The following is a 24,116-nucleotide window of genomic DNA, read 5'->3' on the forward strand; positions in this document are numbered from 1 at the left end:
TTGGTCAAACAAGATGGTGATCTAGGGGGAGTAGCTAGGAAAAAACTACAATATTAAGCTCCAAACATCACCACGTGTGTCACTAATTGAATACCCGCTCATAGAGTCACCATGTGGAGGCCAGACCACAGCTGGCATAGGCATTGAGTTTATTTGGTTCTAGATTTAGTACTGAAGGGGCAATATTAGTTTCCACGGTCATTTTTATTGCCAATGATGCACAGAGCAACTATTAATTTCCAGGAAAATTATATTGCAAGGATTTTAAAGATATTTGGCCTAGTGCAGACACTAAGTGAAATAAAGTAAAATTGGAAAAGCAACAACAACAAAAATACATTCTTACTTAAAACACTGGCAATGGCACAAATGTTTTGAATAAGACTAAAGATCCTTCAGGTAGCAAATGTTATAAAGAAATGGGATCTCTTTTCTATTTATTTCCTTTTATTCAGCTAGCTTTGCAAACAAGACTAAATATCCATGGGACAATTTGATAAGGTGAAAAATGATGCATTGAGCTGGTTAATGCATTTTGATTTAATAATGTTTATGCTGATTTTTGTGAATTTGTTAGGGGGATCCTGGTTCCTACGGATCTCCAGGTTTTCCGGGATTAAAGGTAAATGTACCTCATTATAGAGATAATAAATACAGTTTCATTAGTAAATGCAGCTTAGTATAATTCAGAAGTTGTACTCTTCCGTGCAAACACAGTAATTAGGAAAGCAGGCACATTCATTTTATGGATTGCAGGATTTAGCTGTGGGTGCAAAAACTGAAGTACAAGATTGTCTAATACAACCAATGAATAGTGTTAAGAATTTGCACAGTTTCAGTGGGCAATGTGTTGCTTAAATTAAATGAGAATGAGATAATTTGTCACCCAGTCACTTTTTTTTTAAAACATGTTTGTGCATGTTTGTGCTTGTTTGTAGGGAGAACTAGGACGGGTTGGAGATCCTGGGCTATTTGGATTTCTCGGCCCCAAGGTAAAAAGTGAGCATATTTGAATGTTTCCTGATTAAAGTTTATATCCTTAATGTTATCTAATTTATTTTTAAAAGTATTGCAAGGAATCATACAAGAATATAATTTTTGAAAGAGACACAGTTAATTTTTTATTCAATTGTTATATTAGTCCGTTTTAATGCTGCTGATAAAGACATACCTGAGACTGGGCAATTTACAAAAGAAAGAGGTTTAATGGACTCACAGTTCCATGTGGCTGGGGAGGCCTCACAATCATGGCAGAAGGCAAGGAGAACAAGTCACATCTTACATGGATGGCAGCAGGCAAAAAGAGAGCTTGTGCAGGGAAACTCCTGTTTTTTAAAACCGTCATATTTCATGAGACTCATTCACTATCACAAGAATAGCGCAGGAAAGACCCACCCCCATAATTCAATCACCTCCAACTGAGTTCCATCCACAAAAGGTGGGAATTGTGAAAGTTACAATTCAAGATGAGATTTGTGTGGGAACACAGCCAAACCATATCAGTTGTCCCTCATTATCTGTGGCAGATTAGTTTCAGAACCCACAGGCTACCAAAATCCTCAGATGCTCAAGTCCTTGATGTAAAATGATGTAATATTTGCATATTACAAATGCCCTACCTTATATTTCAAATCATCTCTAGATTGCTTATAATCCCTAATACAATGTAAATGCTATGTAAATAGTTGTCATATTCTATTGTTTTTATTGTTGTGTTGTTATTGTTTTTAAAATATTTTGCATGAGTGCTGACCATATATTATTTTAATGCATGCTGTGCATTATTATGCATGATCATATTATCATATCAGTGTCACATTAAGCATAATTATGTTCCACATTTGTGAAGTGATCCTTTTGAAGGTGAATAATCATGAAAGTTTCCAAAATTTCATGGGCTCACATAATATTGATATTAGAAACAGAGGATATCTTAGACTTTTCTGCTTTTAACCACTGCATTTTTCACACAGGTTAAAAAACCTCTGTGATCTCACATCTGGCTCTTGCTCGGCATGTGCAATGGAATCGTGTTCCCTTAAAGCCATGGCAGCATTAGGGAAACACAATTTGGGAAGGCACTGTTTGCAGCTAAAATAAAATGTAGATTCAGACCTTGTTAGGGGAATAAACTATTTGTCATAGATGCCAAGTTAGACATTCATGCTCATAGTATATCTTAAGAAACTTGGTGACATCAGAGGTATCCAATTTATAGGCACAGAATAATTTCATTGGAGTTAAATTTCTTTTCTTTTGTGTGAGCTTTATGATTTGTTATTTACTTCCACTACTTGTAGGTAAGAGATTAGATGGATCTTTGCTGCTCCTAAAACTCCATGGATGCTTCATTTCTGTAGTCAGCCTATAATCTCTGCTTCTTATATGAATGGGCACATGTTCATTCTAATATTAGTTTAATGCCAGGCAACATGAGTAAAATTAATATTTCTTTAAAATGTGAATGAATGAATGATTTCAGGGGGATCCTGGAGACCGAGGGCACCCAGGACCACCAGGTGTTTTGGTGACTCCACCTCTTCCGCTCAAAGGTTTGTGTTTCCATTCAGTTCCTCCATAAATTATGCAGAAATAGGAGTTAAGTGGACAGAAGAGTCTGACCCAGCATTTCCACAGCTTGTATTCTAGGCAGGCTGCATGCATGAACTTTAGCATGAGTGTATAATTATACATGTGCGTGAGGTTTTTTTCAGTACATAAACTGTAGGCTGGGATTTTTATTATGTCATCTTTCAGAAAGTCATTTTTTTAATAGCTAAAAATTGTATGAAACTATTTTACTGGCTGGGCTCAGTGGCTCACACCTGTAATCCTAGCACTTTGGGAGGCGAGGCAGGCAGATCACTTGAGGTCAGGAGTTGGAGACCAGCCTGGCCCACATGGTGAAACCCTGTCTCTACTAATAATATAAAAATTGGTAGAGTGTGGTTGCACACGCTTGTAATCCCAACTACCTGGGAGACTGAAACATGAGAATCACTTGAACCTGGAAGGTAGACGTTGCAGTGACCTGAGATTATGTATTCTAGCCTAGGCGACAGAGTGAGACTCCATCTCAAAATAGCAAAAACAAAATGATTTGACTAACACTTGTCACTATGCTGCGGCCAAAAAGAGGAGCCTAAAGCAATGACAAAGCGCTCCACTCAAAGTTCATGTGTCTGAGGAAGAGGCACAGCCAAAGGGGTTGAAATTTAAGATACTTCATTTTAAATGTGGTGAGAAACTACAAAAAAGAGTCTCCTAAGTATACTTTACTGAGTCTCACAAAAAGTAATTGTTGTCTGAGTTTTAAAATGTATGTATCGCTTGTTTATTCACATATGCCATTATCTTTGGCAGGTCCCCCAGGGGACCCAGGGTTCCCTGGCTGCTATGGAGAAACAGGGGATGTTGGACTACTCGGTCCCCCAGGTCTCTCGGGCAGACCAGGGGAAGCCTGTGCAGGTACGGATGCCCTGATGCCCTGGCTTTTACAGGTCAGATTTCCTGCGTCATCATCGGCACCAGCGGCTTTCAACTGTAGCTGATATTGAAATCACCTTAGGAGTGTGTAAAATAGTACCGATGCCTGTACACACCACAGACCAAGAATGTTGGACTCTTGGGAGACAGGCCTGGGCATCTGCTACTGTAGAAGTGCTCCTGTATTTGTAATATATAGCCAGGGTTAAAAACCACGGAACTTAAGCCAATTAGTCACTTACATGGGAAGAATACAGGTTTCTCAGCTGCACCCCAGAACTATTCAATTGATATCACAGAGGTGTTATAAGGCATATGTATGTATAACAACAGACCTCCCACAATATCATCACATGCAGATAAGGCTTGGAAGCCACTGCTAGGGCTAGTGTTTCCCCACCTTTCTGGAAGGCTTTCCCTGTTGACATCTACTTGTAAAATTTAGTTCATTCACCTAATCCTTCGCTTAAATCTCCTGCGTGAAAGGTGGAAATAAAAATTATGATTAAAAAAAATTTCATTCATAATTACTTTAAAAAACTCTTCTCCCCTCCCCTCAAAATAAAAACAAAAATAAGAAAATGATGGGTCACACTGGCATTTGGTAAAAAGCCTGGGAAAGAGTCCTCTTGGCATAAGAACTTTGAGCTGGTTAATATTCCTAGCAAGAGTAGGAATTGAAGCTTAGAGGGTGTTTTCAGTCTGTGAACCCAGGAGAACTGATTAAACCTGTCAGGAGAAAAGTCTAGAATAATCGTAGTTTTACTCAGCCTGTCTCTCTTGTTATATTTACTGAGAAGTGAGAAATTACCTGAGATATTCAACTCAGGAATACTATTACAAAACTCTCGTTTAATCTTCCATGAATCTAGCTTTCACTTTGCAGAATTTGATGACCACAAAGGTGGAAAATCTTTGTCTAGTTCATTTAATCTTTAGATAGCACAGCCTTCGCTTACCTGACCCAAGAGTATATAAATCACATACAGTGTTCTGTTGGTCAGAAAGCACTGAACTCTGGTCTTAGATTTCTCCATTCAGGCTTGTTTATAATAGAATCGTGTCTCCAGCAGATTAAAATTAAAATCTAGTAGTAAGTAACAAGTGTTTCTAGTGGGTTAAAACCCTGGAAACCTCTTAATTCATAAGCTTTTAAAAAATGAATTAACCCAATAGCTTTCAAATCTTGCCTATGACCCATAGTAAGAAATGCATTTGATTTTGCACTACATTTATATGCAAAACATATACATTTACATCACACAAACATATGTATGAATCCATATGTACAAATGATTGAGACAAAAATACACAAAATTATACATTTTTGGTATGTGAAGCACTCTTCCCTTTATTTCTTTTATAATAAAAAAATGTAATGCTGTCACAACTTACTCTATTGATTTCATGCTCTGCAATTGGGTAGTCAGTATTGCAATATGCCCTACACTCTAGCTCATTCTCCCTGTTGGCAGATGGTTAAGCATTCTTGGCAATGGAACAAGGCAGCAGGCAGCACCCAGCTTCATCCAGTGACTGATTGTATTGAGTCCACATCAGGTCTTAGAATGGCATGAAGACAAGGTGGCAGCCAAACCCACAGGGGCCCATTTTCATTATGTTCTAAGTCCAGGAGTGTGTCCAGTCCTAATAGACATACTTGTATATATACTTTGTAGATAATTGGTAATATCTATAATATTTACTATGTATACAATATATATAATATCTTATAGATAATTTGGTAATTATCTACCACATTTACCATGAGATAAGCGATGTTTCAGAGTCAGACACTTGTAATGAAATCCCACCTTAGCACTTAGTGAAGGCCACATAGTATAGTGTGGTACGGTAAAATACTTACACATTTACACTATGAACTGGAAAAGTTCCAGTTTCTACTGCTTGCAAGCTGTGTGATCTTGGACATGTACTAAACCTCTCTGTACCTCAGTTTTCCTATCTGTAAAACAAGGTCTTGGGGTTGAAAGAGATAATATGTATACAGCCTTTAGTCTAGTCTAGTGTATAGTAAAGATTCAATATGTTAGCTATTATTACTATGGATATTTGGCCTAAACTTTCTGAGCCTTATCTATAAGGTCTAAACTTTGCAGGGTTGTTCAAGGACTGAATATGTTTGTAAGTCTAGTGAAGCCCAGCACATATGGACACAATAATGACAGCCATTAATTTAATGAGCATGCTACATTACTGATTACTGACAGGGTTTCAGTTATCTCTTGCTGAAAAAATTTCCTAAAACCGAGTGGTTTGAAACAATAGCAATCAGTACATTACCTTGCACTCCTTCTGCAGTTTTAAGAGTTCGGGAAGGGCTGGGCCTGGCTGGACACCTGATTTCTCTTGTATGGTCTCAAGAGCCTCCATGGGTAGGCTGTGTACTGAGGTTTCCTTGCAATATGGGGGCTTCATATTATTGTTTAAATGGTAGCTCGGAGCTCCAGTCTCAAGTGTTTTGGCTCACAAGGCAGAAGCTGAACTATCTCTTCTAATGGCCTCATTCGGAGGAAGGGAACACACCACCTTTTGATGGAGAAAGGTCAAAATTCTACCAGAGTGTGTGGGACAGAGCTCCTGTGGTGGCCATCTGTGAAAAATGCAGTCTTCCACAGAGAGGTTCTGGAGCCAGACACGCTTAGGAAAAGGAAGCTGTGAGAGGTGGCCACTCTCACAAAGGCTTCCAGCTATCTTTTTTTTTTTTTTTTCTTTTTCTTTTTGAGATGGAGTTTTGCTCTTGTTGCCCAGGCTGGAGTGCAATGACATGATCTTGGCTCACTGCAACCTCTACCTCCCAGGTTCAAGCAATTCTCCTGCCTCAGCCTCCCTAGTAGCTGGGATTACAGGCACCCACCACCATGCCCAGGTGATTTTTATATTTTTAGTAGAGATGGGGTTTCACCATTTTGGCCAGGCTAGTCTTAAACTCATGATTTTAGGTAATCTGGCTGCCTCAGCCTCCCAAAGTGCTGGATTACAGGCATAAGCCCCTGTGCCTGGCCAGCTTCCAGCTATCTTTAAACCAAAGACAGCAGCAAGGGTAGTAGGATGTCAAAGGGAAGCAGGACTTCCTGCTGTCGCATTATTCATTTTGACCTCATCTGAACACACTGAACATTTGAACATTCACTGAGCATGTTCTCTTGCTGGATATTACACTAAGCTTCTTACATGGATTATTTTATTTAATCCTCATAACAAGCCTCTGGTGGTATATACAGAATACTCAATAAGTTAAATAATCTGCTTAAGGTCCCCTGGGTAGAGAAGGAGAGGCAAGTTCATATCTGGCACCTCCATCCCTCCCCACCAACCTGGGCTGCTGTGATAGGTACAATATTTTATGTTTTATATAGATGATTATATGAGTCTATTTTTACCCATGAGGTATGCTAATATGTTTTTTAGATTATTTTTTACCAAGTTATCAAGGTAGAAAGATTGAAAAAGTAATCATTTTAATTAAATCAAATATATTTCTTCTTCAATAACTGTAAAGAATGGGGGAAAAGGTAAGGAAAATCTGATTCTCTAAACCCAATTCTTTCCACTGTGTACTTATTTCAAAGAAGGCAAGATAGTTTAATGGCTGGGATATTTATTTTTGAACTTCTTTTTTTTCTTTTAATGCAGTTTATTCAAATTATTATAACTTCTACTTTGTGGCTAGTAATCTGCTCTGTGGAAAAGGAAACTTTATGCATCACTTATTTTTTTTTCTACTTTGAAAAATGTCATCTAGAGCATTAAAAAAAACCAGCTTTACGGAGATTTCACTGACATATAAATACTGTTTATATTTAAGGTATACAGCTTGTTGTTCTGATATATGTATACATTGTAGAATGATCACCAAATTCCAGCTAATTAACATTATCTGTCACCTCTACATAGATATCATTTGTGGGGGGTGGGGAGAAGATTTAGATCTAGCCCGTTAGCAAATTTCAAATATATGATACAGTGTTGTTAGCTATCATGTTCCTGCTGTATATTAGATCTCTGGAACTTACTCATCTTACATGACTAAGACTTTGTACTCTTTAACCAATATCACTCCGTTCCTCTCTTCTACCAGCCCCTGAGAACCACTATCCCACTCTCTGCTTTTATGAGTTTGACTATTTTAGATTTTACATATAAGTGAGATCATGCAGTATTTCTTTCTGTGTCTGGTTTATTTCATTTAGCATAATGGCCTCCAGCTCCATCTCTTTTCCTTTAAAAAATTCTATAACCAAAGCAAGAATGTACTGATCTTGATTTCTTCTACAGAGACATTTACTCTGAGACTATATGTAGTTTTCATTCTTGATTTATCTTGCAGGCATGACAGGACCCCCTGGGCCACAAGGATTTCGTGGTCTTCCTGGGATTCCAGGAGAAGCTGGTATTCCTGGGAGACCTGATTCTGCTCCAGGAAAACCAGGGAAGCCAGGATCACCTGGCCTGCCTGGAGCACCAGGCCTGCAGGGCCTCCCAGGATCAAGTGGTAAAGTAGTCCTTATTCATATTCATTAGCATTTATGCTGCTTTTGATATTTGCAGTGTCATTCAGAGAGCGTAGTTTTTAAAATATTTTAAAAGTTATGTGATGTTTCATGAGCTAAGTTGGTAGTCTTTTACAAAAAAAATAAGCTGAAGTTGGACTATCACATCAATTAAAGCATGTGCAATCATTTGGTTAGGAGTTTCAGTGTAAATGATAGAACTTTGTAAAATAATACAATTTTAATTTTTTACATGTAGTTTTAGTTTTCATCAGAGTTATATGAGAGCTTGGTTTGTAAACCTGATGGGTTTATCTTGCCCACTGCCCAGATAGAGCCGATTTGTCAAGACAGGCGAATTGCAATAGAGAAAGCATTTAGCATACATAGAGCTGGCTAAATGGAAGACTGGAGTTATTATTATTACTAAAATCAGCCTCTCTGAAAATTTGGAGTCTAAAGTTTTTTTAAAAGATAGTTTGGCAGGGGTTGGCAGGCAGGGGGCTAGGAAATGGGTGTTGCTGCTTGGCTGGGGATGAAATCATGGGAGTGTGGAAAATGGTCCTCACGTGCTGAAACCACTTCTGGGTTGGGGGCCATGGGACCCTTGGATTATGAGTCTTGGGTCTAGGTGGGGCCATTCTGAAAAGACATCTCAAAAGGCCAATCTATAGGTTTTATAATAGTGATATTATTTACAGGAGTAATTGGGGAAATTGTAAATCTTGTGACCTCTGGAATAATAATGCTGGTAATCATTAAGTATGCCTAAGTCTTAGTAGAATACAGGCCCTTCTTGTTTTGTTTTGTTTACCTGGTGGTCTTTTATTAGAATTATGCAGACAGTTTAGTTTTGGGCAGGGCTGTAATTATTTAAACTGTAACTAAATTCTTTCCAAGTTAGCTTGGCTCATACTCAGAAATGGCCAAGGGCAGCTTAGAGGTTAAAGACAAGATGAAGTTAGTTAGGTCATATCTCTTTCACTGGCACAATTTTCTCACTGTTAGAATTTTTGGAAGGGTGGTTTCAGGTTTAAGAGTCAAACTTTTCCACATGGTGTGGTATGGACAACTGAAATCCCCCACAACTCCTTCTCCTAATCCTTCCTCCTCAAGGGCAATCATTTCATCACACGTGGCTGGACCTTTTGTCCCTTGCCTCTATACTGACATTCAGTGTATTTGTATTGCTATTTCTCAATTTTTCCAATTCAGCATTATCTTTTGACTTTCCTCTATGGAAGGTGAATTTAGCTTTCATTCACCCCCCACCCCCACCCTCAATGTGTACATTTTCTACTCCCATAAACTACAATACAATTATTGTCACAATTTTGGTTACATAAATATTCAGAGTTTACACTGAATAATTGGTTATATAAGGGCTATTCACCAGCTGAGACTTATAATAGTATAAACTATTGCTTTTCCAGAACGTTTTGTCAGTTGTCTTGTTTCCTTTGTCTGTTTGCTTGGTTTTCAATATACTTAAAATTTAACCTCAAACTGCCCAGAATTATGTAAATTTTATCATTATACACTCTAACTCATCAACTATTCTATTAGTATTATCTTTTGAATAAATCTCTCCTGCAGCTTTTTGAGTTGTTCAAATTAGGTCAGGTTTCATTTTTTTTTTTTTTTTAATTTGTTGCCAGAATACTGTCTTGAGATCTTCCTTTGCCAATATCCTGAGACTTTCTTTACTCCATCCTTTCTCTTTCTCTGGGGCCCTCTGTTCTCCATATATTTTTTAATGCTTTACTACATCATTATACTTCCTGGGAAAAAGTATAAATAAAAGGGTAAAGTTGGGAGACCTTGCTTGTCTGAAAATGCCTTAATTCTGCTGTGGACTTTGCTAGTTTGGCTGAGTATAAAATTTTAGGTAGGAAATCTTTCTCCCTCAGGATTTTGAGGGCATTTTCTATTGTTTCCCAGCTTCCAGTGTTGGCTACTGAGAACTCATAACGTTTAGATGCTTGATTGATTTTTTTTGTTTGTTTGAAATCCATCTTCCTTTCAGGAAGCTCATAGGACACTTTTTTGTTGTTTTCAGGGTCTTAAATTCCACTTGATTTGCCCTTGTGTGGGTACATTTGCACTGGCTTGCACACAGTCAGTGGGCAGTTTTAATCCAGCATGTAGCCTGCCTTTCTTTTTTCTTTTCTTTCCTTTCTTTTCTTTTGCTGTGACAGAGTCTTACTCTTGCCCAGGCTGGAGTGCAATGGTACAATCTTGGCTCACTGCAGCCTCTGCCATCCTGATTCAAGTGATTCTCCTACTTTAGCCTCCTGAGTAGCTGGGATGACAAGCATGTGCCATCACACCAACCTAATTTTTTGCATTTTTTAGTGGAGGTGGGGTTTCACCATGTTGGCCAGGCTGATCTCAAACTCCTGACCTCAGATGATCTGCCCGCCTCGACCTCCCAAAGTGCTGAGATGACAGGTGTGAGCCACTGTGCCTGGCCCTATATCCTTTTCTGAAAAAGTTTCTTCAAATGTTTCTTTGCATTCGATCTTAGCCAAAAGGCTGAGAAGAGATCAAGTGTCCTTTGAAAACATTGTCTCCTCCATTTTTTTGCTCTTTTTTCTCTTTCTGGATTCTATTTATTTGTCAGGAAAACTTCATGCCATTTTTTTTTTAACCTTTACTCTATTACTCTTCACCTGTTTATTTTTCCATAACACTTCCTGGGAGATTTTCTCAAGCCTACATTCCAATCCTCCACCTGAATTTTTAAATTTCTGCTTTCATGATCTATTTATCTATATTTTAATTTCAAGAATTTTCAATTGCTGTTGTTTTCTTTTAATGTTTCCTTTTGTAGCAGGCTGTTCATGTTTCAGGGATCCAATACCCTCCCTCATCTGCTGTTTTAACTAAAAGATACATTAAAATAGCTTGCTGCAATGTGTGTTTCTTCTATTTTTTTTTTGGTGGGGTAGTGGGGGATCTATTGTCTTTTCCTGCTGCCAGTTTCAGGGAGGGGATCTTTTAGTCTAATTGTTTTTGTGAACAAATCATCCTGTTTTGGACCTCCCTGTTGTTCTTCTTCCAGAGGTTTTTTCATGAATTTTAGGAGACATTTCTGGGATAAATCAAGTTCTTTCTCAGCTTTCTAAGCTTGCTGCATCAAATTCAGCTTTCTTTATTTTTTTAAAGGATCTGCTAAGTTCTTTTACGTGTTGTTGTTGTTGTTGATGTTCTTCTCCCTTTTTCCTTGACCTGTGGGTTTATGCTTATTTATTTGTATTTATTTATTTATTTTGAGATGGAGTCTCATTCTGTCACCCAGGCTGAAGTGCAGTGGCACAATCTTAGCTCACTGCAACCTCTGCCTCCCAGGTTCAAGCTATTCTCCTGCCTCAGCCTCTCAAGCAGCTGGGATTACAGGCACACACCACGGCTGGCTAATTTTTACAATTTTAGTAAAGATGGGGTTTCACCATGAACTCCTGACCTCAAATTATCTACCCACCTCAGCCTCTCAAAGTGCTGGGATTACAGGTGTGAGCTACTGCACAAGACAGGTTTATGCTTTTTTTTTTCTTTTCTTTTCTTTTTTTTTTTTTTTTTGAGACAGAGTCTTGCTCTACTGCTCGGACTGGGGTGCAGTGGCACGATCTCGGCTCACCACAACTTCCACCTCCCAGGTTGAAGTGATTCTCCTGTCTCCCAAGCAGCTGGGACTACAGGCATGCACCACCATGCCTAGCTATTTTTGGTATTTTCAGTAGAAATGGGGTTTCACTATGTTGGCCAGGCTGGCCTTGAACTTCTGACCTCGTGATCTGCCTGCCTCATCCTCCCAAAGTGCTGGGATAATGGGTGTGAGCCACTGCACCTGGCTGTTTTTTATAATATTCTTTTGCTGTACTGGGATTTGGGGAGGACGCCAAACTTACTGTTTGCATTTTATCTGTCATCTTTAACAGACATCTCTGAAATTTTGTTTTTACAAAATTTCTGCTTTACATTTTCTTCACTAGCTAAGGATTGATAACTGAGGGGGGCACATCTTTGCCATACACTGACTCCATTTTTTTGTTTATTTGTTTGCTTTGTTTTGATGTCCATTGTCTTGTTTTGCAGCCCACTAATTTAGGGCTGAGATTAGGGTTGTCCTTATCAATGGTTATGGCAGCAGAAGCATGCCATAACCACTGCATCATCTATATGTATGTATATTCTTAGACAGAAAGAATCCTAGGAAAGCAAGGGAGCAAAGAATGTGCCCGGGAAAGGAAACACATCGGGGAGGATATGAGTGCAAAAGTCACTTGTTCTGTAGAGGACAGTCAGAAAAATTATGTGATTCTGTCTGCCCACGTCTTTACTCTCTTCACAGTGACATACTGTAGTGTTGGGAACCCTGGACCACAAGGACTAAAAGGCAAAGTGGGTCCTCCAGGAGGAAGAGGCTCAAAAGGAGAAAAAGGCAAGTAGGAACCAAAGGTAGAATTTCTAGAAGACAACCACACCTGGATGATTGGGGACATTTCTGAGATGTGTGATGTGGCATTTCATTCAGATTTGTTACTCACCTCAGTCACCCACTAGAGTACTCCATTAAATGTGATGTGATTAAAAGTCACTGAAAAGTCGAAGCCTTGTACCTTAAAGTATAAAGGAAACATTTGCCTGCCAATAAATTTACCTGCAAATGGTGACATTGCTTACAAGGTCCTCTTGATTTCTTGAGAGGGGCAGTGATAGGACAGGACTGACGTTTGATTTTTGTGGATCCTATATTTCCCAGACTCGTCAGTTGCCTGTCTCTCTGTTTCTTCACTCTAAATTGTTTGGAGCCATTCTGGGCAAGTGAGTCAGGTGGGTGTGACCACATGAACACAGATGAGGAGTCTGACTACCTTAAAGACATTTGTTTAAGACAAAAAGTCTTGATAATTGGAAAATACATTGTGGTGAATTATCAATTATAATATTCAATGCAATCAAAATCCTTCTTCATGTATTATTTTGTCTCCTTAATTGTTTAGGGTTTGTGAACTCACCAATTAATGTTTTTAGTTTTTTTTCAGGAGGAACCAAAGAACAGGCTTTTAAACTTTTAAAAATAAAAAAGTTGTATTATTTTTAACGTTTCTTCAGTAGAATTGGGTATCAGCTTTTCCCCTAGAATTTGTCAGGATAAATTTATTAAGGAACAAAACCCTCCATTTGTTAGAAATGGCATACCCACCCCACATCTCACATCTAGGCACCCCACACAGTACCCCATGCTACACCCAGCCCCCACAGCATGTGCTCTCAATTGTCTGCAATAAGAATTATGCATATCAGATTCTTTGTTCTTCATTTATGCTATTCGTTTTATACAGTAAAGCCTTTATTGGGGATTTTATTCAGAAAATATGACAAATCTGCCATTGATCCTCTGTCTAGGAAATGAAGGACTCTGTGCCTGTGAGCCTGGTCCCATGGGCCCTCCTGGCCCTCCAGGACTTCCTGGGAGGCAGGGGAGTAAGGGAGACTTGGGGCTCCCTGGCTGGCTTGGAACAAAAGGTGACCCAGGACCTCCTGGTGCTGAAGGACCTCCAGGTCAACCAGTGAGTACCTCTTACCAGTCATCTTTCCAGTAAAGGAGACACTATATTAGTCCATTTTCACCTACTATAAAGATACTATCTGACACTAGGTAATTCATTAGGGAAAGAGGTTTAATTTACTCACAGTTCTGCATGGCTGGAGAAGCCTCAGGAAACTTACAGTCATGGTGGAAGGGGAAGCAGGCATGCCTTGCATGGCAGCAGGTGACGGAGAGAAGAGCCCCTTATGAAACCATCAGATTTCATGAGAACTCACTCACCATCATGAGAACAGCGGAGCGGGGGGACCTCCCTATGATCCAATCACCTCCTACCAGGTCACTCCCTCAACACATGGGGATCATGGGGATTACAATTCAAGACGAGATTTGGGTGGCGTCACAAAGCCAAACCATATCAAACGTGTAGGGATAAAAATCAAGGTACCTCTTTCTAATTTATAGTGTGATATATGCTTTATACTTTGAACCTGTAAATATTATATTAATGACTACAAAAACCATATATTTATTCATCCATCCATCCATCGTTTACTTATTCAACTAATTAGTATTATTGAGTATCTGCTATGTTCTAGGCCTTGTTTCAGGTGCTGGGGATATAGCAGGGACCAGAGCCCAATCTCTGCCCTCCTAGAGCTTCAGAGAGGACACAGACCATCTAACAGATCAGCAAGTAAATATCTAGCACATCAGGTGGTGATAAAGGCCATCAGCATCGATGGTAGCTCGAGTGAAGAGAGAGAGAGGCAGAGCAGGAAATGAAGTCAGAGAACTGACTTGAGGTTAGGAGGGGTTGCAAAGCATGGGGCTTTACAGATTGGTCAGATCTGAGCCTTTACTCTAGATGGCATGGAACAGCCAGGGGAGAGCTTTAAGAAGAGAGAGACAGTAGTTTCAAATGGATCGCTCACTCTGGTTGCTCTGTAAAGCATAGACCACACGGACAGGGGACATTAGCTGGGAGATTAGCTGGGAGGCTGCTGTGTAATCCTGGTGAGATATGACAACCAATGCCTTATTGTAGTGGTGCTGGGTGTGGTGCAAGGTGGTCAGATTCTGGATATATTTTGAAGGTAGAGCCAACAGGTTGGCTGTTAGATTGGACATAGGATATAAGGAAAAGAGAAGTAAAGGACAGAACCAAGGTTTTTTGTTTGAGCCAGTGGAAGAAGGCAGTTGCCATGCACTGAGATGGGAAGGCAATGGAAGGAATGGCATAGGGTGAGGAAAGAAAGGAGCTCTATTTGAAACATTTCAAGTTCAAGGTGCCTATTAGATAAGCAAGCAAGAAGTCAAGTAGGCAGTAGGATGGTATTCAACTTAAGGGTTGGGATGAGAGGTTCAGACTGGGGATATAAATGCTGGCTTTTTCAGAGTTTACGTGATATTGATGAGATTGATCTCAAAATGGTTCTCATTTGGTGAAAGTTACAGATGGCCCAGGTTGAGGCAAAGCCTCTCAGCTGTCTGATTGCTCAGAATAAAAGCACTGCCCAGTGGGATACTCCTGTGGTTACTGGAGAGAGCCCTCTGTCCCCTCCTTATTAACGAGGCTCAATCCTGGAATGGCCTGGAACTTGATCATCAAGCCCCAAAGGACTCTTTTCCATTTTCCCCAGAAAATATCATGAAAATAAGGTTCCAACCTGAGGGCCTTAAGTGCAGGTAATGATTAAGGTGTCCTAGCAGTACCCTTGTCACATGTACAAAGCACACTGGCCACCTCTACTCAACAGGAAGCTGGGTCCTTAATGCATGTATGTGCATGAGCATGGTTGCAATTGTTAAGTAATTTCCATTTTATTGTCTGCTTTTTAAATCCAACATTTTACCATAGTCATTTTTGTGTGTTTTGCTACTTAATCTTCTTAGTGAAGATTTTAACGGTCCTAAAATATTTTTATGGCTTCCTGTTGACTTGCTATTTAGGGCTAACATCTTTGAGTGTGGATTGCTTGTTTATTTAGGGTTATCATGGATAAGGTTTACTTACTTCAGTTGCTCTAGGGCTTACCTTTGTAGACTGGCCACATTTCTGCTGTCTGTTGTGTATACGATTCTGTCCATGTGGTTTCTCTGCTTTAAATTTATCACATTGTGGTCATAGTCAGGGGCCAGGGTCAAACAGTGGGGCACTAGGGAAGGGAAGGGTAGAGAATGGAGCAGGAGGAGAAGGGGAGGGGAGAGAAGAGAAGGGAATGGAAAGAAAGAAAGGAAGGAGAAAAGAAAGTAAAGGACAGGAGGAAGGGGAGAAGACAGAAGAGAGAGCATGAAAGGTAGTGCAGACTATTGGGTGCTCTCGCTCTTGGGGACTCCCCATCCTCCCTGCATCTCCCCTTTCATCTGCTGGTCTCTGGCCGTAGCAGCCACAGATTGATAGAAAAGTAGAAAACAGAAAAGTAGGCTTCAGTAATGTGTAATTCTTTCTGTAATTGAACCAAGTCTTTGCATTTGTTGCCTTAGCCTGACAGTGCTCCCTAGGATGGGATTTCCCACCAGGATACTACAGCGAGGGCAAGGCACTGGGGCCTAGGAGCAAGTGGACCCAGCTTCAGATCCCATCTCTGACATTTGGGAGCTCTGCAGTCTTCTGAGTTTTACTTGCAGCATTTATAAAATGAATATAACAACACCATCTTAGAACCTTGTTGGTAAGAATTCAGTTGAGTCGTGTGTTTTGCACACTGGCTAAGGTACATACCAGTGAATTAAAGTCCCAGAGACTGCAGGTGCACCAATGGGTTCAGACTGTCACAGGTTGATAAAGTTTGGGTGTGTGCCCCCTCCAAATCTCATGTTGAAATGTAATCCCCAGTGTTTGAGGTGGGGCCTGGTGGGAGGTGTTTGGGTTATGGAACACCTCATGAATGGCTTAGCTCTATCCCTTAGGTGATGAGTGAGTTCTTGCCCAGTTAGTTCACAGGAGATCTGGTTGTTTAAAAGAGTCTGGGACCTCCCGCTTCCCTCTCTTGCTTGCTCTCTCACCATGTGATACACTGGCTTCCTGCTTCATCTTCTGCCATGACTGGAAGCTTCCTGAGGCCTCATCAGAAGCTGAGCAGATGCTGGTGCCAGGCTTGTACAGCCTGCAGAACCATGAGCTTTTCTTTATAAATTACCCAGCCTCAGGTATTTCTTTATAGCGACACAAAAACAGACTAACAAACAGGCTATTTCTGACCTGCTGGAATGTTTGGTTGTGTCCTCATGGCGTTTGTTTTTGAATTATTAATGTGAGGTTTCTGGCTTCTCCTGAGACATTGGAAGTTTATGAACACAGTGTTATTGCCTTCCCACCTCTGCTGTGGCTGTGGGATGATGCCCCCCATGCCTACCTACCTGTTCCCTTTGGACTGGACAGGTGCTGCCCCTGTGGGCATCTGAATTTGATGTTTCTTGTCTAAACTGTGTATAGAACAATTAGGAAATACCTGGCAGAGAGGTTTGTTGTTGTTTTTTTTGAAGCGGAATATTTTGTCGTCCAGGCTGGAATGCAATGGCACAATCTCAGCTCGCTGCAACTTCCGCCTCCGGGATTCAGGTGATTCGGTTTCCTCAGCCTCTTGAGTAGCTGGGACTACAGGCATGTGCCACCATGTCCAGCTAATTTTGTATTTTTAGTAGAGACGGGGGTTTCACCTTTTTGGTCAGGCTGGTCTCGAACTCCTGACCTCGGGTGGTCCTCCCGCCTCAGGCTCCCAAACTCCTGGGATTACAGGCGTGAACCACCTTGCCCAGCCCGGAGAGGAGTGGTTGTTGCTGCTGGGCTTTCTGTTGTTAGAGTAGCAAACACGTTAGGTGATCTCAGGTCTTTACACTGTGAAAAGTAGCTCTCTATCTGAAGATGCTGAGAACCTTTACCCCAGGAACCTCTTAGGCTACACATTTATTTCACTAGAGTCTAAGTGCCTGAAGGCAAGATTGTCTAGTTAACTGCTGTATTCTCAGTACTCAGAGTAATGGCTGGTTCTATGTAGTTTTCAAAATCGTTCCTTAATGTTTTCAGTAATTGTTTCTTTAATGAAATCCAATAACAGCATTGATAATTTTTTTTCCTTATTAGCTCAAATAAGTGTATGATCTATGCTAGTACTTAAAATTCTGCACCTACAGAGCATTAGAGCAATTCATCAAACATTCGAAGTCTCCATTGTGCTAAGTAATAAACTGCTCAGACTCCTGGGGTGGGTTCATTCTTCCAAAGTACCAAAGTCTTATTTATTAAGCATACCACTTTTTTCTCATTCTGGAAAGATGATGCAAATGCTATGCGAACAGTTTTCTGTCCTGATAGTTTATTCATCAGAAGGGCGTTTTCTTTATCCATTTATTGGATAGGATACCATATGCCATACACTTTGGCCAAGTCCCATTGCTACTTATGACTAACATATATAGGAAAAATAAGAATAAAACAAAACTCAACCTACGTTAGTACTTTATGATTTCTAATTCTTTCTAATGTATTGTAAGAAATTTGTTCTACCCACCTTTTTGATGGTTCGCAGACGTTGTTACAAACAGCGTGGTATACTGGAGCGATATCAGATATATCGAGTTGTGTGGACATATTGTTTTCTCTAGGAAAAAGGCTCCCAACCCCTCTGTCCATTTGAGTTTTTATGCCTGTTTTGTGAGCTTTTGGCTTCCTCTTCGCCATTACTGCCTGATAATGGCTGATGCCAGTGTGCTTATCTCTACGGGTACTCTCCTCTCCTCTGTAGCTCACAGCTTATAAATAATTAGGACCAGTTAAAAAAAGATAGCTAAGCTTGTTTGAACACACTGTTAGACTGTGTGAAGATAAGACAAGATCAGGCGTGGTGGCTCGCTCTTGTAATCTCAACACTTTCAGAAGCAGCAGGATCCCTTAAGGCTAGGAGTTTGGGACCAGCCTGGGCAATAAAGCAAGACCCCATCTCTACACTCGAAAAAGTAAAAACCAATTTAGCCAGTCATGATGGCGTACACCTGTAGTCCTAGCTACTCGAGAGGCTGAGGTAGGAGAATTGCTTGAGTTTAAGGCTGCAGTGAGCTGTGATTGCACCACTGCGCTCCAGCCCAGGGGATGAAGTGAGACCCTGTCTCAAAAAGAGAAAGAAAAAAGAAAACATGACAAGTTAGTGGCATCTGTGGGAGCAAAGATTGGCCTGCTCTATCGTTTTTACCTTCCTCCAATTTCTTGACTGGATTTTTTATTATTGCTATCACTAGGTAAGTAACCTTGGACTCTGTATGATGTTTCTGTAATGATATTTGATGTGCTTGGCCACCCTAATATACTGACAATAGGTTCATATAGTTACAGATATAGAGATAGAGACAGAGCGATAGATATAGATTTTTTTTTTTCTTTTTGCTCTATCACCCAGGCTGGAGTACAGTGGCATGATCTTGGCTCACTGCAGCCTTTGCCTCCCAAGTAGCTATTATTACAGGTGTGTGTCATGATGTCCAGATAATTTTGGTACTTTTAGTAGGGATGGGGTTTCACCATGTTGGCCAGGCTAGTCTCAAACTCCTGGCCTCAAGTGATCCACCCTCCTCGGCCCCTCAAAGTGCTAGGATTACAGATGTGAGCCACCGCGCTTAGCCAGGTTCCCATAATTTTGACGTGGTTTGATATTCAATAATATGTAACACTTAAGCATGACTCAAATTGTTGAGTTTTTGAGCAATGTGGATAAGAGATCATGAGCCTATCAGCCAAAATTAGCTATTTACCTGCTATACAGAAGAAATATATTAACCACAGCAAAGATTCTTATTTCCTCTTCTGCTCATCAACTTTCCTTAGCAGCACATCACTTCCATGCATTTTGCACTACAAACTTATTCTTAAACCTCTACCTTCAGCTTCAGTGGCAGCTCTGTGGTTATCCCACTCTCTTCTTTCCTCTCCATTTCACATTACAAAGCCCACGATGATTAAAAATTTTTAATTATAAATTTTAATTTGAAGGCTGGGCACAGTGGCTCATGCCTGTAATCCCAGCACTTTGGGATCAGCAGTGAGGTCAGGAGTGGGAGACCAGCCTGGGCAACATAGCGAAACCCCGTCTCTACTAAAAATCAAAAATTAGCAGGGCATGGTGGCGCATGCCTGTAGTCCAAAGCTACTTGGGAGGCTGAGGCAGGAGAATCGCTTGAACCCGGCAGGCAAAGTTTGCAGTGAGCTGAAATTGTGCCATTGCACTCCAGCCTGGGCAAAAAGAGTGAAACTCCATCTTAAAAAAAAGAAAAAACAATTGAGGTAGTTGACTCACAAGAGGTTGCACAGTCATAAAGTTCCCATGTATGCTTCCCCCAGCTTCCCGTTGGTACATAAATATAACCATATTTCCATAACCACAGTACACTGTCAAACCCGGGAAACTGTCATTAATTTATTCCTCTTAACTCCGGTACAGATTGTATTAAGATTTCACCAGCTTTTACATTTGACATGCAGTTCAAGAGCCTCCGTTTTGCAAGACAGGACTACCTTGGAAGGCAGGGAAGGGGGTGAGACCAAAAATGCCGAGCTAGAATCTTTAACGAGATTCAGGAAGAAGAGAGAGATTGAATATGTACAGATGTAACTGTTGACCCATCACAAGTAGCCTAATTTGTTGCTCTTATTTTTCACCAAGGGAAAGCCTGGTGCCTCTGGACAACCTGGCAACAAAGGGGCAAAGGGTGACATGGTTGTATCAAGAGTTAAAGGTAAACATAATCAATCACTTAACTCCCTGCCATTTTATGAATGATGTATGGACCTTCCTCTTGCAGTAATTTCCCCTGTGAGCACAGATCAATTCTATACAATTTAGGATGGTTGAAATTACTTAAAAAAATACTTCCTGCCCTTCATAGCGTTGTATGATGTGGAGCCAAATCCCTGTCTCTTATTTGAAAACAAATATTCCTTTAGTCACACATTCACATCTTCATTATAGTGAACTTGGGTTTGAATCAAGCCCTCTTTCGGCTTGGCTGGTGTTTATTCACTGCATTACAGTATTCTGTATTAGTCAACAATATTTTAGTTGTAAGTGAAAGAAGCCCAGCTTGAAATAGGGGTTTTTTTTTTTTCAAGTAATTTATTGACCTAAACAAAATGTGAAAGATTAAAAGGTAAGGTTTTTTATTAGCAAGGCTTCTCCAGGGACAGAACTAATAGGAGATATGTATACATGAAAAGGAGTTTATTAAGGAGAATTGCTTACATGATTGCCAGGTGAAATCCCACTATAGGCTGTCTGCAAGCTGAGGAGCATGGAGCCAGAAGTGGCTCAGCCCAAAAAGTAGTGGCTTTCCTACATTTAAGTCCAAAAGCCTCAAAACTAGGGAAGTCAGCAGTGTAGCCCTTAGTCTGTGGCTGAAGGCCCGAGAGCCCTGGCAAACCACTGGTGTAAGTTTAAGAGTCCAAAGACTGAAGAACCGGGAGACTGATGTCCAAGGGCAGGAAGCATCCAGCACAGGAGAAAGATGAAAGCCGTTAGACTCAGCAAGCCAGCGTATCCCACTTTCTTCCACCTGCTTTGTTCCAGCTGTGCTGGCAGCTAGTTGTAAGGTGCCCACCCACGTTGGGAGTGGGTCTTCCTGTCCTAATCCACTGACTCAAATGTTAATCTCCTTTGGCAACACCCTCACAGACACACCCAGAAACGCTTTACCAGCCATGTAGGCGTCCTACATTCCAGTCGAGTTGACACTTAATATTAGCCATCGCAGGTTTGCATTGGGACAACCAGATCCAGGCCTCAGTGGCATCAAGAGGCTGCCCCTGCATCTTTCATCTCACATTGCACCGTCTATATTTTCTCCCGTCAGACTGATTTTCATACTCCCAGGCAGCTCCAAGTTCTTACATCTAGAGATGGAGAGAGTTTCACTTTGTCAGCTCCAAATAGAAAAATAATTGCAGAAAGGATTGATTAGCTTGAGGCAAGTGCCCAGCCACGAACCATTCCCCCTTCCCCATGACCAGGGATGGAGTACTGTGTTTAGCTTCACACAGGTAGGGGAAGATTCTGTAATTGGCACCTTTGCATACCAGCTCCTTGTTGGGATGGGAAAAGTGCATTTCCCAGGTAAAGAGATTCCATGGTTCTAGCAATTGCCATTCTTCCCTCTGGCTTTGGCATGTTTTATGTGACTTGGGCAATTGAGATACTCAGGAAACTATACCAACCCAGAGTCAAGGTCACATTCTTTCTTTTTTTTTTGTCCTCTCTATCCTACTTTACCCCTGCTGTTAAGAGCTTGAATATGTTTTGGCCTCTATTCCCAGGGGACAAAGGAGAAAGAGGTCCTGATGGGCCCCCAGGATTTCCAGGGCAGCTGGGATTACATGGTCGGGATGGACGTGCTGGAGAAAAAGGGGATCCAGGACCCCCAGTATGTATCATTCTTATCTTGCTGGAATTTAACTTTCGTATATGGTCATACAAGCAAGTATTTCCCCCTTCTCTGTGTGCCAAGCTGAAATTCAGTAAAATATCAAGATGCCACAAAATAGAATCACTTTTGGCACCCTGACACCAAAAGACGATTGTTATAAATGGTATGGCATAATTGGAGATGGTATAAAATCCTCAGTGGCAGTTCAGTCCTCGCAAGACTTTCGGTCCTTGGTCTTTGTATTATTCTCTTGGTGTTTACTTTCTCCTGAGAAAGAAACTTGTATCTTAGAAGGCTCCCACTGATTTTAGGTGTATTTAGTCGACTCTGTTGGATAGAGGATGGAGCTCGGGTCCTGATGCTTAGCATCAGTTCTGTTTCCTAGAAAAGATGCACATGGGAAAAGTAGTGAGCATGAGGGTGAACTCATGCAAATTCAGAGTCAAGGCATTGACTGCTGGAAAAATCTCACTGATAAAGGATATAACCGCATTTTTCATACATGTTTTTGGTGGCCATCATGTGTAGGTAATTAAAGTCAAAAGAAGAGGATGAGATGTTCCAATGCTTAGAAACGTAAAATATCTTAAATATATGCAGTAGTTTTGAATGCTTACAATGTCACATAAACCAGGCCAGATGTTTTCCTCATAACAGCAATCTTCTGTAAAGCAACACCTTTCAATTTTACGGGAAGAAAATGGAGGCTTAGCATCTGATACTCAAGGCTACCCATCTGTCAAGTAGGAAAATAGGAGTGAAAACTTGCCTGTCTTTTCAAAGTGCATGCTATTTCCACCAAACTGTGCTGCCTGCCATATATAATGGGAAGCCACTGAGAGTGCTTCCATAGGGAAAGACCATGTCCTGATTCTACAGGAACCCCTTCAGACAGAATACAAGCGACTAAGAGAGAGAAGCCTGGAAATTGGCTTAGACAGTGTTTACAGCTTTCTGACCTTTCTCCTGGTTACAAGTATGTGAATGATCTCTGCTTTAGGCTTGGTAATCTCTGCTTATTTAATTCTTCCCCTTAAGGAACTACTTAGAAATTGTTGTCCCTGAGTGGACATTGTCATAATGTACTCATCTAATATATGAGTGTTCTATATAGATCAAACTGGGAGAGGAATTTCTACAATGTTCACTGAGGTCTTCCTAGATTCATGGAAACAATCCAGATTCATAAGATTACTGTAGACCACATTGGAGACCATGCCATTTAGAAGGATAAAACGTCCCTTAAAACCCCAGCAGGACAGTGTCAGATATTCCTTGCATTTGAGAGTCCTTGTAGCTGTTCAATCAGTTAGGGTACAAGAAGGGATGAGACCCACATATGGCGGACATGGAGGCAGCCCTGACTTGAAAGCCTCCTTCCCCATGGGAGCTGTTATCCACTGCACAGCTTTTGAGGACCCCACCAGGGATTGCCAGTGAGGGAACCCCTGATGCAGGCTCCCCAGAGTTCTTCCAGATAGATGCAAATTTTGCAACTGGGGATTGATTTTGCTAAAAGCAATACTGCCTAGGAATGTAGTTGACAATCTAATTTTTATCAGAGGAACAAAACTAGACAGTTAACCAAAAGTCAAATTCTCATGCAGGAGGGAGAAGGACTTGTTAGGCTTTTACCCAAATGGGTGGAGGATGATGGAGTCTATCTATGTATCTTCTCAAGAGAATGCAGGAAAACAATTTCAAATACATAAGAATGTATTTGATTTGTAACCTCACCACCTCCCTTGATCTACTTATTTCTATATTTTATGACATATGATATTAGAGAGTGGTTTGACATAAAATCTCTTATTCTGTATTTAAGACATATTACACACATTGTTTCTAGTATTTGCGGCATAACACACACGCTTATATCATATATATGTATATAAAGATGTAAAATGTGTTTTTTGGCCAGACACAGTGGCTGACGCCTTTGGGAGGCCAAGGAGGGTGGATCACTTGAGGTCAGGAGTGCGAGACCAGCCTGGCCAACATGGTGAAACCTAGTCTCTATTAAAAATACAAAAATTAGCCAGGCGAGGTGGTAGCTGCCTGTAATCCCAGCTGCTCAGGAGGCTGAGGCAGGAGAATTGCTTTATCTCAGGGGGCGGAGACTGCAGTGAGCAGAGATAGCACCACTGCACTCC

General features: G+C 40.8%; 1 protein-coding gene across 5 annotated transcripts in view; it reads left to right on the top strand.

Annotated features, from left to right (window-relative positions):
* The window catches only part of COL4A4 (collagen type IV alpha 4 chain), a 186,299-nt gene that overhangs the window by 61,240 nt on the left and 100,943 nt on the right, over window positions 1-24,116 (top strand). For all 5 annotated transcript variants that reach the window (XM_032277605.1, XM_032277601.1, XM_032277604.1 and 2 more), the window contains exons 16-24: window positions 578-622; window positions 939-992; window positions 2,483-2,552; window positions 3,364-3,468; window positions 7,838-8,002; window positions 12,355-12,444; window positions 13,413-13,576; window positions 20,211-20,283; window positions 21,854-21,960. In XM_032277605.1, the coding sequence (XP_032133496.1) occupies window positions 578-622; window positions 939-992; window positions 2,483-2,552; window positions 3,364-3,468; window positions 7,838-8,002; window positions 12,355-12,444; window positions 13,413-13,576; window positions 20,211-20,283; window positions 21,854-21,960 (873 nt within the window). The remainder of the gene's footprint in view (window positions 1-577; window positions 623-938; window positions 993-2,482; window positions 2,553-3,363; window positions 3,469-7,837; window positions 8,003-12,354; window positions 12,445-13,412; window positions 13,577-20,210; window positions 20,284-21,853; window positions 21,961-24,116) is intronic.

The sequence above is a fragment of the Sapajus apella genome, unplaced genomic scaffold (genome assembly GCF_009761245.1).
Source record: "Sapajus apella isolate SASKATOON/1434 unplaced genomic scaffold, GSC_monkey_1.0 scaffold10, whole genome shotgun sequence".
In the NCBI taxonomy this organism is placed as follows: Eukaryota; Metazoa; Chordata; class Mammalia; order Primates; family Cebidae; genus Sapajus; species Sapajus apella.